This window comes from Gymnoscopelus microlampas, assembly GCF_963454915.1.
Source record: "Gymnoscopelus microlampas genome assembly, chromosome: 18".
NCBI lineage: Eukaryota > Metazoa > Chordata > Actinopteri > Myctophiformes > Myctophidae > Gymnoscopelus > Gymnoscopelus microlampas.
The window spans coordinates 15,648,652-15,662,008 of record NC_139955.1 but is presented as its reverse complement, the minus strand read 5'-3'; the positions used below and the strand labels follow the sequence as shown (position 1 = coordinate 15,662,008).

The 13,357-nt window shown below is 39.6% G+C and overlaps 1 protein-coding gene across 5 annotated transcripts in view; it reads right to left on the bottom strand.

Moving 5' to 3' along the window:
• rxfp1 (relaxin family peptide receptor 1) overlaps positions 1-13,357 on the bottom strand; it is a 67,610-nt gene that overhangs the window by 15,152 nt on the left and 39,101 nt on the right. For all 5 annotated transcript variants that reach the window (XM_084085910.1, XM_084085911.1, XM_084085912.1 and 2 more), the window contains 9 exons: positions 12,237-12,308; positions 10,850-10,921; positions 8,567-8,638; positions 8,179-8,250; positions 6,430-6,498; positions 6,040-6,111; positions 5,841-5,912; positions 1,751-1,822; positions 925-996 (listed from right to left, as the gene is read on the bottom strand). In XM_084085910.1, coding sequence (XP_083942036.1) covers positions 925-996; positions 1,751-1,822; positions 5,841-5,912; positions 6,040-6,111; positions 6,430-6,498; positions 8,179-8,250; positions 8,567-8,638; positions 10,850-10,921; positions 12,237-12,308 — 645 coding nt within the window. The remainder of the gene's footprint in view (positions 1-924; positions 997-1,750; positions 1,823-5,840; positions 5,913-6,039; positions 6,112-6,429; positions 6,499-8,178; positions 8,251-8,566; positions 8,639-10,849; positions 10,922-12,236; positions 12,309-13,357) is intronic.

Below are 13,357 nucleotides of genomic sequence, written 5' to 3'. Positions count from 1 at the left end.
TCTCTCACACACGCACACTCACACATCTTGCAGTTCATAACAAAAGAAAAGGAAGTGCTGCCTGGGTTCAATCACAGTGGCTCAAAACAGGTGCTCATCAGTGGAACAGGTACAGGAATAGAAGCAAAGGAACCCAAAGTTCTGCTTGTGGTGAGGCAGACTGTAGGGGGAAAATACTGAGGTCTTCAGGTGAAAATATATATATATATATTTTGCAGATGAGCAAGGCAACAGCTGGCTTGCCGTTTATAAGTCAGTCTGGATCTGCTAAATGCCTTAATTGTAAAATATTAATGTCCTGGTACAAAGCACCACAGAACTCCTGCTGGTTTAGTTTTTCAAGATAAACCATATTGAATGGCTGACACAGAACAATAGACTTCTACAGACACACACATAGTTCTCTAGTATGATATGTACACGTATAATAATAATATAATATAATGAGCAATATGAAAAAAGAAACAAAAACTATCATTGTATCTTTCAACAGTGTAAAGTGCAATAATTCACTACAATGCTCATTTTACCGTGTTATTATTATTATTATTAACAAGTGTGATTCCAGCAAATATACACAAATAAAACATGGAGATACAGTATATTGCTGAGTTATATTGGTGAAACAAATAGTGAAAAATAAATAGCCGATCAAAACTCAAAGCCGATCGAAGCTCACAACACATTGCATTGTGAGCCTTGTGTATCTGCTATTTTTCCGATTGTTTTATTATTATTCATTTATCTTTAAACTAAATTAAACATTTTCCCATAATGACAAGCCCAAAATAGGGATGCCAGGCCGGAAAGTGCTTAACATTTCAATCGCACCCGCCGAACATCACAAGCGTCTCATGAGATAATAGTGTATGCAGGGATGTGTCTAAATGTAGGTGGCTGTGCTGCAGTCAGGTGAAGACTTACAAAGACTTGAGCTTGTGCAGCTTGTCAAAGTGGTCGACCTGCAGCTCAGCAATGGGATTGTACGATATGTTCCTTAAAAACACAACAGAGACGGCTTTCATGTCAGCACATACAGTACATACCGTTTATGCATACTTATTAAGGCAGGACCGAAACACACTCACTCAGCACCTTTCTCACACACACACACACACACACACACACACACACACACACACACACACACACACACACACACACACACACACACACACACACACACACACACACACACACACACACACACACACACACACACACACACACACACACTTTTTATAACTTATAATGAGTACTTTTGGTACTTTAAGTATATTTTGATGACAATAGTTTTATACTTTTACTCCTGTAAAATGTTGAATACAGGATTTTTACTTGTACAGTACTTGAGTACTGTATGTCTACATTGTTTTATTGGTACTTTTACTGAAGTCATAAATCTGAGTACTTCTTCCACCAATGACTTTGTACACCTCATCACTTTGCACACACTCCACACTCATCCACATCTTACACTACTGACTAACTTATACACTTTATGTTTATGTTTATTTAACCACTAAAACCCAATATACTTCATTGACCGGGATCCCCCAGGGGTCTATCCTTGGCCCACTCCTTTTTCTCCCCTCACACCAAATCTCTTTGCTGAAAATAGGCCATAACATAAGTCATAACAAAGTGGAAAAACCCCACTGTATTAACACATTAAAACTAAAACTAAACGTTGATTTATTCACTCAGATGTTCCCTGACATCTGTATGTATTTATGCAAATGACACTCACAGTTGGAGCAAATCCGCGAGACAAATGAATAGATTGGGCGGGATGGCCACCAGTCTGTTGTTGGACAGGTCTCTGCATGTGGTGTTCAATCCATACAGGTCCCCAGAAACGACAAGGAACAGACAGCAGACAGATGTCCTCTGTTATATTATTTACCTGAATGATGAATATGGATTTTAAGCATTCATATTGCATCGTTATATGAATCCAAATGTGTTAGAAGCAGACGTGCCCTAAATTAATTTAAAACCACTTATTTTTTTTCTCCTTTTCGTATCATTGATTTTAAGTGCCGGATGGGTGGAGTTCGATAAACACAACAATGCAGAGAGAAACGCCACGTTTCAGACAATCACCAAAAAGTATTTTGAGGTCGTGCGTAATATTTGGAGACTATATGAAAGGATTGTATTCCTGAGTTCAGCTCTGCATGGAACATCATCGTCATGAGATCCTACAGTCCAAGCTCTAAAATGTTGTGTAGTTGTTCTGGTGTTGTTATCGTGATGGTATAGTTGTGTTGATGTTGTGTACTTGTGCTGATGTTGTGACGGTATCGTGAAGTTGTGTTGATGTTGTGTTGGTATCAAGGGGCAAGTCTTAGATATTTACGATGAGGCCGAAAAAATGGCCAGAGTGGCGCTGTTTTACCCTGCGCCGACCTGCGGTGTCAGAAAGACACTCCCAGTTCTGTGTGTGTGTGTGTGTGTGTGTGTGTGTGTGTGTGTGTGTGTGTGTGTGTGTGTGTGTGTGTGTGTGTGTGTGTGTGTGTGTGTGCGTGCGTGCGTGCGTGCGTGCGTGCGTGCGTGCGTGCGTGCGTGCATGCTTCCAGTCGCTAGTTTAAAGACTCCTTTCAATCATCAGGATATGCGTTTTGCTAAATTATGGTCCTATTTATTTTAAAATGTACGATAAAGTAGGCTATTCTCTAGGAGGGGCGGGATGATTTGATTGACAAGCTACACAACCAATAGCATTCATTCCCCACCCCCCACTCTTGATTGACAAGCTACCCAACCAATAATGGTCTGGTCTCATTCTGACGCGATATTGAAAGATGGCGGACCTACAGTCTTGGAACAATCGGCTTCATTTTCGGTCTGTAGAAAGCAGCGGAGTGGGTTTGTCCATCTCATTTATACAGTCTATGGTTGGTATTGGGTAATTGTGTAGTTGTGTTGATGTTGAGTAGTTGTGTTGATGTCTTGTGCTGACGTACACAGCCACACCTAGCTCTGAGTCCAATTAGTTTGATTCAGGCCAGGTGTGACTGCTTCAAGCAGCCATCCCCGATGACTTGGCATGTAATTGTGGCGCATGCCATTACAGAAGAACCGCCAATCTGACTGACTTAGCACTCAGCACTGCACTCCCTTGTGGAGTCATTAATACACATACCGAATATGAAGGCGATTGATTGGACGGTTCTTGAGACTAGTACACACACTCACTCACTAACTCACACAGAGACTTGTGGAGCTGGGCTCAGGGCTACAAACACAAAGAAGAGAGCCAGAGCGAGCTCAATGGTGCAAACTTAAACGCATAGCAAGCAGCACCCAGCCAGGCTGGGGGTTGGTATCTTCATATTTATTGAACCAGATTTTTAGTTTCATCCAAAAAAAACACACACACACACATATATATATATATATATATATATATATATATATATATATATATATATATATATATATATATATATATATATATATATACATATATATATATATATATATATATATATATATATACATATATATATATATATATATATGTATATATATATATATATATATATATATATATATATATATATATATATATATATATATGTATATATATATATATATATATATATATATATATATATATATATATATATATATATATAATTTTTTCACTTTTCTGCTTTATTTGGATAGTACTGTATATAGAGTGATGGAAAACAGGGAGAGAGACGGGGAGTGCCACACAGCAAAGGTTGTCGGGCTCGGGAATCAAATTCCTATATGTGGTATGCGCCTTAACGACTAGGCCATCGGCGCCCCACTTCATCCAATTTTAAAGAATACTTCATCCAAAGAATTACTTATTTTCAAATACTCACCTCATGAAGCCTTGAATACATGGAGATTGTATTTGTTTTTAACACATTTCTGAACCAATAATCCAATATTTGGCAAATTGAAGTTAATAGGAGACCAATATTAAAGGGTAAGACCATTTTGGTAAAGGTTTGGGTTGTGTAGTTACCTTGCCATGATATAACTCCAAAAGTAGAAGAGAAATCTAAAATAATTGCTCCATTGATTAGAAAGTGATGATTCTAAAAAAAAAAGCTGATTCAGACAATATAGAACATCAGCAAACCCAGTACCGTTGATTTTACTATTTGAAGAGCCGGACCCGCAGATCCAGTCCGGCTTTCCTTCCTAATACAAATAGCAAAATCAACAGGAAGTGAATTTCTTTATAAAATAAACAAACCCAATACTGGGTTTGGTGATGTTCTATATTGTTTGCATTTGAGTAGCCTCGATCTCCAGGCTTTTCTTTTTTAGTTTTGCTCAAAAATAGCGTTTGAGTGACTTTTTAGAGCTGTTTCACTGTACAATGGAGGTCAATGAGGAGGATATTTTGAATTCTCAATTTGTAATCAATGGAGCAATTATTTCTGATTTCTTGTCCACCTTTGGAGATACATCATGGCAAGCCAATTAAAGCTCTACCAAAGTGGTCTTGCCCTTTAACAAGAGCAATACCATATTTAGAACATTCTCTTTGAACCTGGATCATCAGTAGGCCTCTCAGTGATTACACTAGGAGAGTTGTTTTGAAGTTTATATTATTCTTTTATATAGTTTAGCATTGGTCTCCTACCACCTCCTATATGCCTATATTGGATTATTGGCTCAGGAATGAGACAAACAAAAAAAAATCTCCATGAATTCAAGGCTTCATGGGGTGAGTAATTGATAGAATTACTCACCCCACCTCACTTTTGTGTGAAGTGTATCTTCTTTTTTTTTTAAATATATTTTTGGGGTCTTTTCTGCCTTTATTGGATAGTACAATTTAGAATGACAGGAAACAGGGAGAGAAAGACGAGAGTAACATTCAGCAAAGGTCGTCGGGCTCGGAAAATCGAACCTGCGACTCGCTGTCAGGCTGCACCAGAGCCCATATGTGGTTTGCGCCTTAACCGCTATCGGCACCCCCTGGGGTGAAATATTCCTTTAAGCTGTTTATTAGCATTGTTGTCACGAGGTACCGCTACGGGATGCCAGTTGTGATCTCAAGTCAGCACATAGTTTGTGTGCACACATCCCCGGGTATGGATTAGTTTCATACAAAGCACCAAGTCAAATTACTTACATCAAATACACTCCTGACGAGCCATGGATACATTTTAAAAGCCTTTAATGTCTCAGAGCAAATGTAACAAAACAAACGCTCCCTTTTTAATGTTTTTAAGACATTAAAGGGTTTCTACATTTATCCTGGGCTCGCAGTATGCTTGAAGTGAGCCTAAGGTTTTCCCTTTAATCTATAGTCTGTATAATGACTTTGTAAGCACCTCTGGGCTGGAGTTCTAACTGAACTCTAATCGAGTGTTCTTAGAGTCTGGTTCTTGTTGGAATGTCAACTGCTGAACAGATGTATATGCAGCATCCAAGCAATGTTAAATGACATCATCCTTGTCAGACTGAGATTCAATCTAAGTCTTTGGTACAAAACTAGTTCATGCCCGCATTTCCACCCACTGTCTGTCCAGGATATGGGACCGCAACCGTGACTACAGATCCCATAGCCTGCGAGTACCGCAACCACACAGATCCCTTAGCTGATGGTGAAAATGCTAACAGCTTAAATTTGGGAAAAAATTAAGAATCGACTTCCTCAATCCCTGCATATACAATACCAATGGTAAATGCCCATGTGCGCTTTCTGATCGATTGGCACACTGAGGAGAAAAATGGATGACAGACAGACAGAAGGAAAGAGTCTTCATTTTATGGTAGGAAGTAGGATAAACGTCAGAGCAAACATGTTCTCCGTACAGTTCTGTGTAGCCAAATTAACTTACAGCTCTCCAAGTTTCTGTAGTAGAGTGAAAGCCTGTCCATGGATGTGGTTGATTCTGTTTCTCTGGAGTACTCTGCAGAAAAGCAAAAGACAATTATTTTTCACATTATTGTTTAATTCTCTTATTGTTTAATTTCTAAACTGTATTTTTTATTTAAGCATGAGTGAGTGAGTGAGTGAGTGAGTCAGTCTAGACTTACAGAACTGTCAGCATACTGCATGAATGGAAGGACCTGTTCCCAATGCTTTCAATTTCATTCCCCTCCATATCCCTGGTGTGTCAGACAAGTAGCAAACATGAGCGAGCGCACGGACGCACGCACGCACGCACGCACGCACGCACGCACGCACGCACGCACGCACGCACGCACGCACGCACGCACGCACGCACGCACGCACACACACACACACACACACACACACACACACACACACACACACACACACACACACACACACACACACACACACACACACACACACACACACACACACACACACACACACACACACACACACACACAGAACTGGGAGTGGAAAAAATAAAGCAATATGTAGTATGGTCTTAAAACAAACAGCTTTCCACTTACAGCCAGTTCAATCTTGGCATTTCCTGACAGATGTCCTCCAGCATATTGAGAGAGTTGTTCAACAAAACCCTGTGTCACACGCACACGCACACACACACACACACACACACACAGGGACCAGGGTTTTCATTTTCTGATCAAAGGAGAAGATTCAGTGCCCTACCACTGCAAGCTGAATAAAATAATTATCTTAATAACCTTCAGAAAGACCTTTGTCCTTATCAAACATACAGCAGATGGAGACCGTAACCATACAGCATACCTTGACCTTGACATTATGGCATCTTTTCCACTTGTAAAGCTTTAAAAAGTGTTTCAAATATCTATATTGTAAAGCACAGGATAACATACATACAGTTAATGATCCAAACAATTATGATGTGCTTCCCTATTTTCGTTTTTCCAAAACCAGACAGAAACATACACACAAAATAAACCGGTACAATGAAATAAAAATACAAACAAAGACAAACTGTACATATGGGGTGAATATGAACTGGTTCATAACCAAGGTTGCCTTTATATGTCCAAATATGTACTACAATCAAACCCAAACAGAAACATGAGTATAAATCTAATTATTTTGTGTAGAGTTTCTGTCATCTCATTGAGCCAAAGCTTGACTCTGGGCAACTCTTTCTTCCAAAATAAGCGTACACATTCTTGCTGTCATACACCGTATGACAGCAGGCGTTGCTGAGTCAGGTTACTCGTAGCTTCTTCAGCCCTTCTGACACTGCTAGGATGACTAACACTGGGTCTGGTTCTATCTCTACCTCTGGTATGTTTTTAAATAGTCTGAATATTTCAAACCAGAAATTCTGTCGATTGGGGCATAGGGCATAACTGTGTAATACAGTTGCATCTGCTGAATTACACCTATCACACTGGGGTGAGATGTCTGGAAATAGTTTGTGTCATTTTACTTTTGAGTAATGTAACCTATGTAATATCATGGTATTAAACAATGTTGCGCATTTATCAAACAGGTATGTATGTATTCCAGACTCCCATCCCAGATGTCTTCAGACAGCCGTAGGCACAGTTCCGCCTCCCAATCTGCCCCTGATAGAGTCAGTCGAGACCAGAGCCATGTTATGTAAAGTGTCATACAAATAAGAAATGATGCGTCTCAGTCTCAGCTGCATGTTTTAAACATCCATCCAATTTGTCTGGCCTTGCAGTTTCAAAATCAGGGATATGTTTTCCCACATAACTCCTAATTTGCAAACATAAAAACAAATATTCTCACTGGGGGAGGTCATATATCTCATTTAACGCGCCCTGTGACCTGGTATGTCTGCTATTTTTGAAAAATATAAAGATTTATTTGGGGGGGGGGTTCCATTCAGAGCTTTATGTGCAAAATCCGAAATGCATATAGAAACTGGTTGATGGAAACCCCACTTGTTACTTAGTTCGGTCTGAGTATAGTCTGGTCTGTGTGTCATTTAATGTCATTCATGAATAGTACTATTCCCAGACAACTTGATTGAAATAAACGTTTCACAGCCTCTGCACAACCAGCAGACTTGCAGCCCAATTTGCAAAGTCAAAAAGTAATTATTGTCCAATAATATGCATCTCACTTGACTGGCAAAATAGGGCCACCTACTGTACAGCTTATTTCATGAACCCTCCAAATTCAAATCCACATTTAGTTTTTCAAACTTTCTGAAAATTCGCTTCATATTTGTGATACGTTAAAACAGAAAGTAATGCTGTCTATAATGAAAAGTTTAAACTTACAAGAGAACCAGGGAGTTCAGTCCAGAAAAGGTCATGGAGGATATTTGATGGATATTGTTATTTTCCAGGATCCTACAACAGAAAAGGGAAATCTTTATTTCAGGGACATTTCAAATCAAATCATTATTTTTGCAGGATATTCATTCAAAGATAAACAGTGACAAGAGGAAAGCAATTTTAAAAGATGTCAAATAATAAGAAAAAACGAAATACTCTCTGACAAGTATCAAAGTGATTGCTAGCTGTCTTTGATGCCTTCATTGATTAGAGGCCCAATCAATCAACTCGGGTTCTGTCCGACAGCAACAATATCAATTCATTGGTAATATATGGCCTGTTATTTAAAATGCTATCATGCTGTGTTTTCCACTGAGGAGATACAACATACAACCACTCCAGCTTGTGTAGGTCCTGGAACACCCCCGGCATCAGGACGGAAATCTGGTTGTAGCTCAGATACCTGTGGCAGGGAGACATGGTGTGAAGTCAACAGGGTCTCCCTCACCCCATATTCCCGCAGCACCTCCTCCCACAATATCTACCGGGAACCCTGTCACATGCCACATGCCACAATAGTTATACTCCAAGGTCCTCTCCGCAAGAGTAAAGAGTTTATGTTAACGCACCTCTATGCCCAGGATGGAATCTGCATTGTTCCAATTGGATCTGAGGTTCGACTATTGGCTAGACCCTCCTTTCAAGTACTTTGATAAAGGGAAATTTAACTTCTTCAAACACTTCACGTCTATTTGGACTTTCGTATTTGCCCCAGTCAGTTTTTAAGTTGCTTGATTCAATATCTATATATTTAATATACATTTGATCAGGCATACCCCTCTCTAATATACTTCAACCTCCATGTTAGACTCATTGAAAACACACATCTCTGGTTCTGGTCACTGATATTTTCCTTCCAATATGAATGGGGAGACCTTAATTTGTCCATTAGTTATTTCATGCATGGACATAATGGATTTCACGCATGGACTTACAGCTATGCAACATCACAGAAAATATTAACATAATCAAATAACTAATGGAAATATGAAGGTCTGCCCTTTCATAAGAAGGTCAATATCAGTCACCAGAACCACAAATGTGTTTTTATTGAGTTTAACATGGAGGATGACATTGAAGGGCTTATATGGTGGGAGGTCTGATCAAATGAATATCAAATATCTCTAATTAAAACTGCACACCAAAGCCAGAGTAGATGGCCCCATCTACACCCAAAATTGGGTATGGCAAGGTATGGCTCCCTTGGTATCTACTACTGGTAATACTGCAAGAGAACACTTCAAAGTGACATTTGCAGCTTTTTTACGCCTCGTCTTCCTGGCAAATACAGCTCACTACACCCAGCAGCTTAGAACGGGGCACAGGTTGTGCTGTAATGGCAGGCATCACAGCAATATTTGAATGATTTCTCAGCCTAAATTGGTACATGTATGCACGGCCTGGAGGTGTGCAGACAGAGAAAGATGCACATCACCTGGAGGTGTGCACGTAGTAGGCTGGCGACATGACTTCAAATCAATATCACAATTATTTCAAACTTTTGCCCCCATAATGATTAATGAACGATAATTAAAATGAAAGAAAAATGGTGAAAATAGCAGATCTTCAAGCTGTTGCCTCCCACAATTTTTAAATGCTTCCGCCATACAGTCTGGAGCACGGAAGCTCTGAAAATGATCAGAGGATAAAGCAGAGGTGACGCCTTCTCCTTGCTTCCGTTTCGTCTTTACAGTCGCGCAAATTTCTCCAAATATAAATCTAAGTAATCAAAGCATATAGAAATGGAAATTCTAAAATAAAACGTGAAGATATCTTAAGATATATTTTCGTGAACAGAAATGACAAACAAATAACAGCTTCTGTTCTCGGCTTTCGGGAGGTGTAGTTCCAGACACTATATAGCATTCCGAGATTGTGGAATTGTAGAACAGCTAATACAGTATAAACATATCTATATATTGTCAGGCGGAAACCTTGGATGTCCAAAAAAACGCTACTTTTCATGGAATGTAAAAAAATAACCAATGTTCCAATGGATCCAATGTAGTTATGATTTAGTCAAAAGCTCTTGCTAATACTTTTCATTGGTTCAATATTAATAAAATATTAAATATTACTATTAATACAAAATATTAATAAAAAATCAACTACTTTGACTTTCACTTAAACAATATAAAAAATAGTAAAAATTGCAGATCTAGAAGCTTACAACACGTTGCATCGTGACGCATTGTGAGATCGGCTTATTTTGCTACTTGGGTGTGACACTGTAGTATGACGAAGTAGGGCATTCGTTTCTGAAATATGGAGATACAAGGTTTCCGATCGACAGCAACATTATGTAACGTTCACTCTTGAACCAAAAAAAAACGGCATAGAAGTTGTTGCTTTTGTGAAAAACTTAAAAACATGTAAAAATATGCCTCATAAATAAATCTGACTACAGCCAGGCTAAACCATGCTTGCACACTCGATGTGAAAATAAAATGTGTGATGTGATCGCCTTCTTAATACTTTAACAAGATTGAAAGTGGCACCAAAGGAAACTTTAGTTGCATAACTTATCTTTCACTGACAGATGTGGGCAGGCCGAGTAGACTACCAAAGGTCTGTAAGACTAGTTTAATAAAACCAGGAGACATAAGAGACTTACAGCCTGGTTAAGTTGTACAACCCTCGGAATGCCTCAGGACTCACAGCTTGGATTCCGTTGTGTTGTAGATATCTGCATTAAATCAAACAGAAGATTCTTCAATATGCTATTCAAGATGAACGACATGCGTGTGGAACTCAAAGACAAATGAGAGAACACGCACACACACACACACACACACACACACACACACACACACACACACACACACACACACACACACACACACACACACACACACACACACACACACACACACACACACACACACACACACACACACACACACACAGTCCTGGCACAACGGGTACTGACGATCTACAAGCTGGTGAGAGTCAGCAGTTATCAGCTTTAATAGAATATAACAATTTAAGGGCAACTTACTAATGCAAGAATAGCAGTCCTTCTCTGTGTGCGGACTATATGAAGTCTCTGAGATGTGCTGAAGTGGGCTTTTTAAACTCGAATGAATGTTAGAATGTTAGGGTGGCACAGTATGGAAGGCTGCTTGCTTATTCTGCTGTGGAATGCCTCAAACTTTTAAACTATGTTTGAGGGTTGTTTTCTGCATTTTCTTAGGACAAGGTGTTGTTTTGCCTCTCATATCAGAAACATCACTAAAATGTCCCTCTTCCACCTGAAGAACATTTTGTCTTTCTCTCAAACGGTTGCTGAGACTCTCATTCATTATTTATTCCTTCCAGTATAGACTATTGTAATGCTCTCCTTCTTGGAGTTTCTCCTGGGGGGTTGAATAGATGACAGTAGGTCCAGAATTCAGCTATGAGAGTTCTAAGCCCCACATTTCACGTTCTATCAATATTTTTGATCCAACCAACTTCCCACTTGGCATCCCATATATGGGCATATCGGTCGGATCTGCGGTTCTGGACAACCGACTCTCCACTTGCCTATATACAGTATGGTCGTATCGGTCAGATCGGCGGATCTGGACAACCACCTATCCGACCGACTTGACACGGCACTCCCTTGCGTCGTCGCTGTTGCTTGTGCCGAGTTTAAGTCGGTCGTCAGACAATTCTCGAGATACATTAATTACAGACACACGGGCACACACACACACACACACACACAGACAGAGATTTTGTGCATTTATAGTAGTTATTATGGTCAAGAGATAAATAAAATATGAATGGAAGTGTGGATCAGTCAGAAGAGTAACTTTGCGTTCCTCTGCACATGAAACATGTGAGCTTTGTAGCCAGGAGCTTTGTAGCTTTCTTAGATTATTTTGTCACATGAAAGCAGTTGGATATAAATGTATTCGTGCTGTGGACTGTGTAATTGTGTAATTGTTCCAGGGAGATGGCACACCCACACAGGACATGATAACATGACTTTGAATAATGCATCAATGAATACTCACAGCTTCCGCAGGCTCTGGTACTTATAGAAGATATCTGCATTGAGCTTCCTCAGCCAGTTCCTCTGTAGAGACCTGCACAACAAAGGAAATGTCAAGAGGATTCATCCATTCATCCGTTCATTCATTAAAACTTTGTTTCCTTTCTGTGTGGAGTTTGCATGTTCTCCCCATGTCTCCTAGGGTAGTTAATACCCTCACAAAAACATGCAGTAATCCTGGTCACTATACTGCCTCCCCCTGGTCAGTCAGGGCGCCTGATGGAGGGGAAAGGAACTGGTTGGAATAACGTGTTCCTTCCACGCGCTATGTCTAACCAGGGAACCTCCCCCCTGTCGGGTGATAAGAAGCGGCCTGCTTGCTCCTCATGCATTGAAGGAGGCATGAGCTTCAGCTTGGGCTCTCCCTAGGCTGGCAGAGGGAGAGTAGCGCCCAGGATTACATAGGCAATTGGCACTGGGTGAAAAAATATGGGTTTAAAATCGTGGGATAAAAATTATAGAGTTAAAAAAAAAAAAAACTTTGTTTCAACCTTGGGATCACGCTAGAATAAGAATGAATAATATGCATTCTTATTCTAGCGCAAAAATATTATTGCCGGTGTCGGGCAGAAACCTTGTATCTCCATATTTCAACTTTTAGTTTTTTTCTCCATAAATGAATGCCCTACTTCTTCGTACAACAGTGTCACACTAGAGTCGCAGAAATAGCCGATCTACATGCTAAGAATCTGCTATTTTCACTATTAATGAACATTTTTTATAAAGTAAAAGTTGAAGTGGTTAACTGTCTGTGGGTTTTATACATGATATTTAACCAATGCAAAGTATTAACCAGAGCTTGTGAATAAATAATAACTACACTGGATCCATTGGAACAGGTTATCTTTTTACATTACATGAAAAGTAACAGTTTTGGACATACAAGGTTTGTTTATCGCTATTAATAACAATAAATCATTGTTGCATCAACTGCACCACTCCGGCGAGCAAAGGCGTCTGCACCCAATAATAATACTCTGTGGCCGTGACAGCTGATTCTTATTGGGGTGCTGAGGGGAAGCTTACTGTTTTAGTACAGTAATTGCGGGTGCTGAGTAACTGTGTATATAAACCTACTAATAT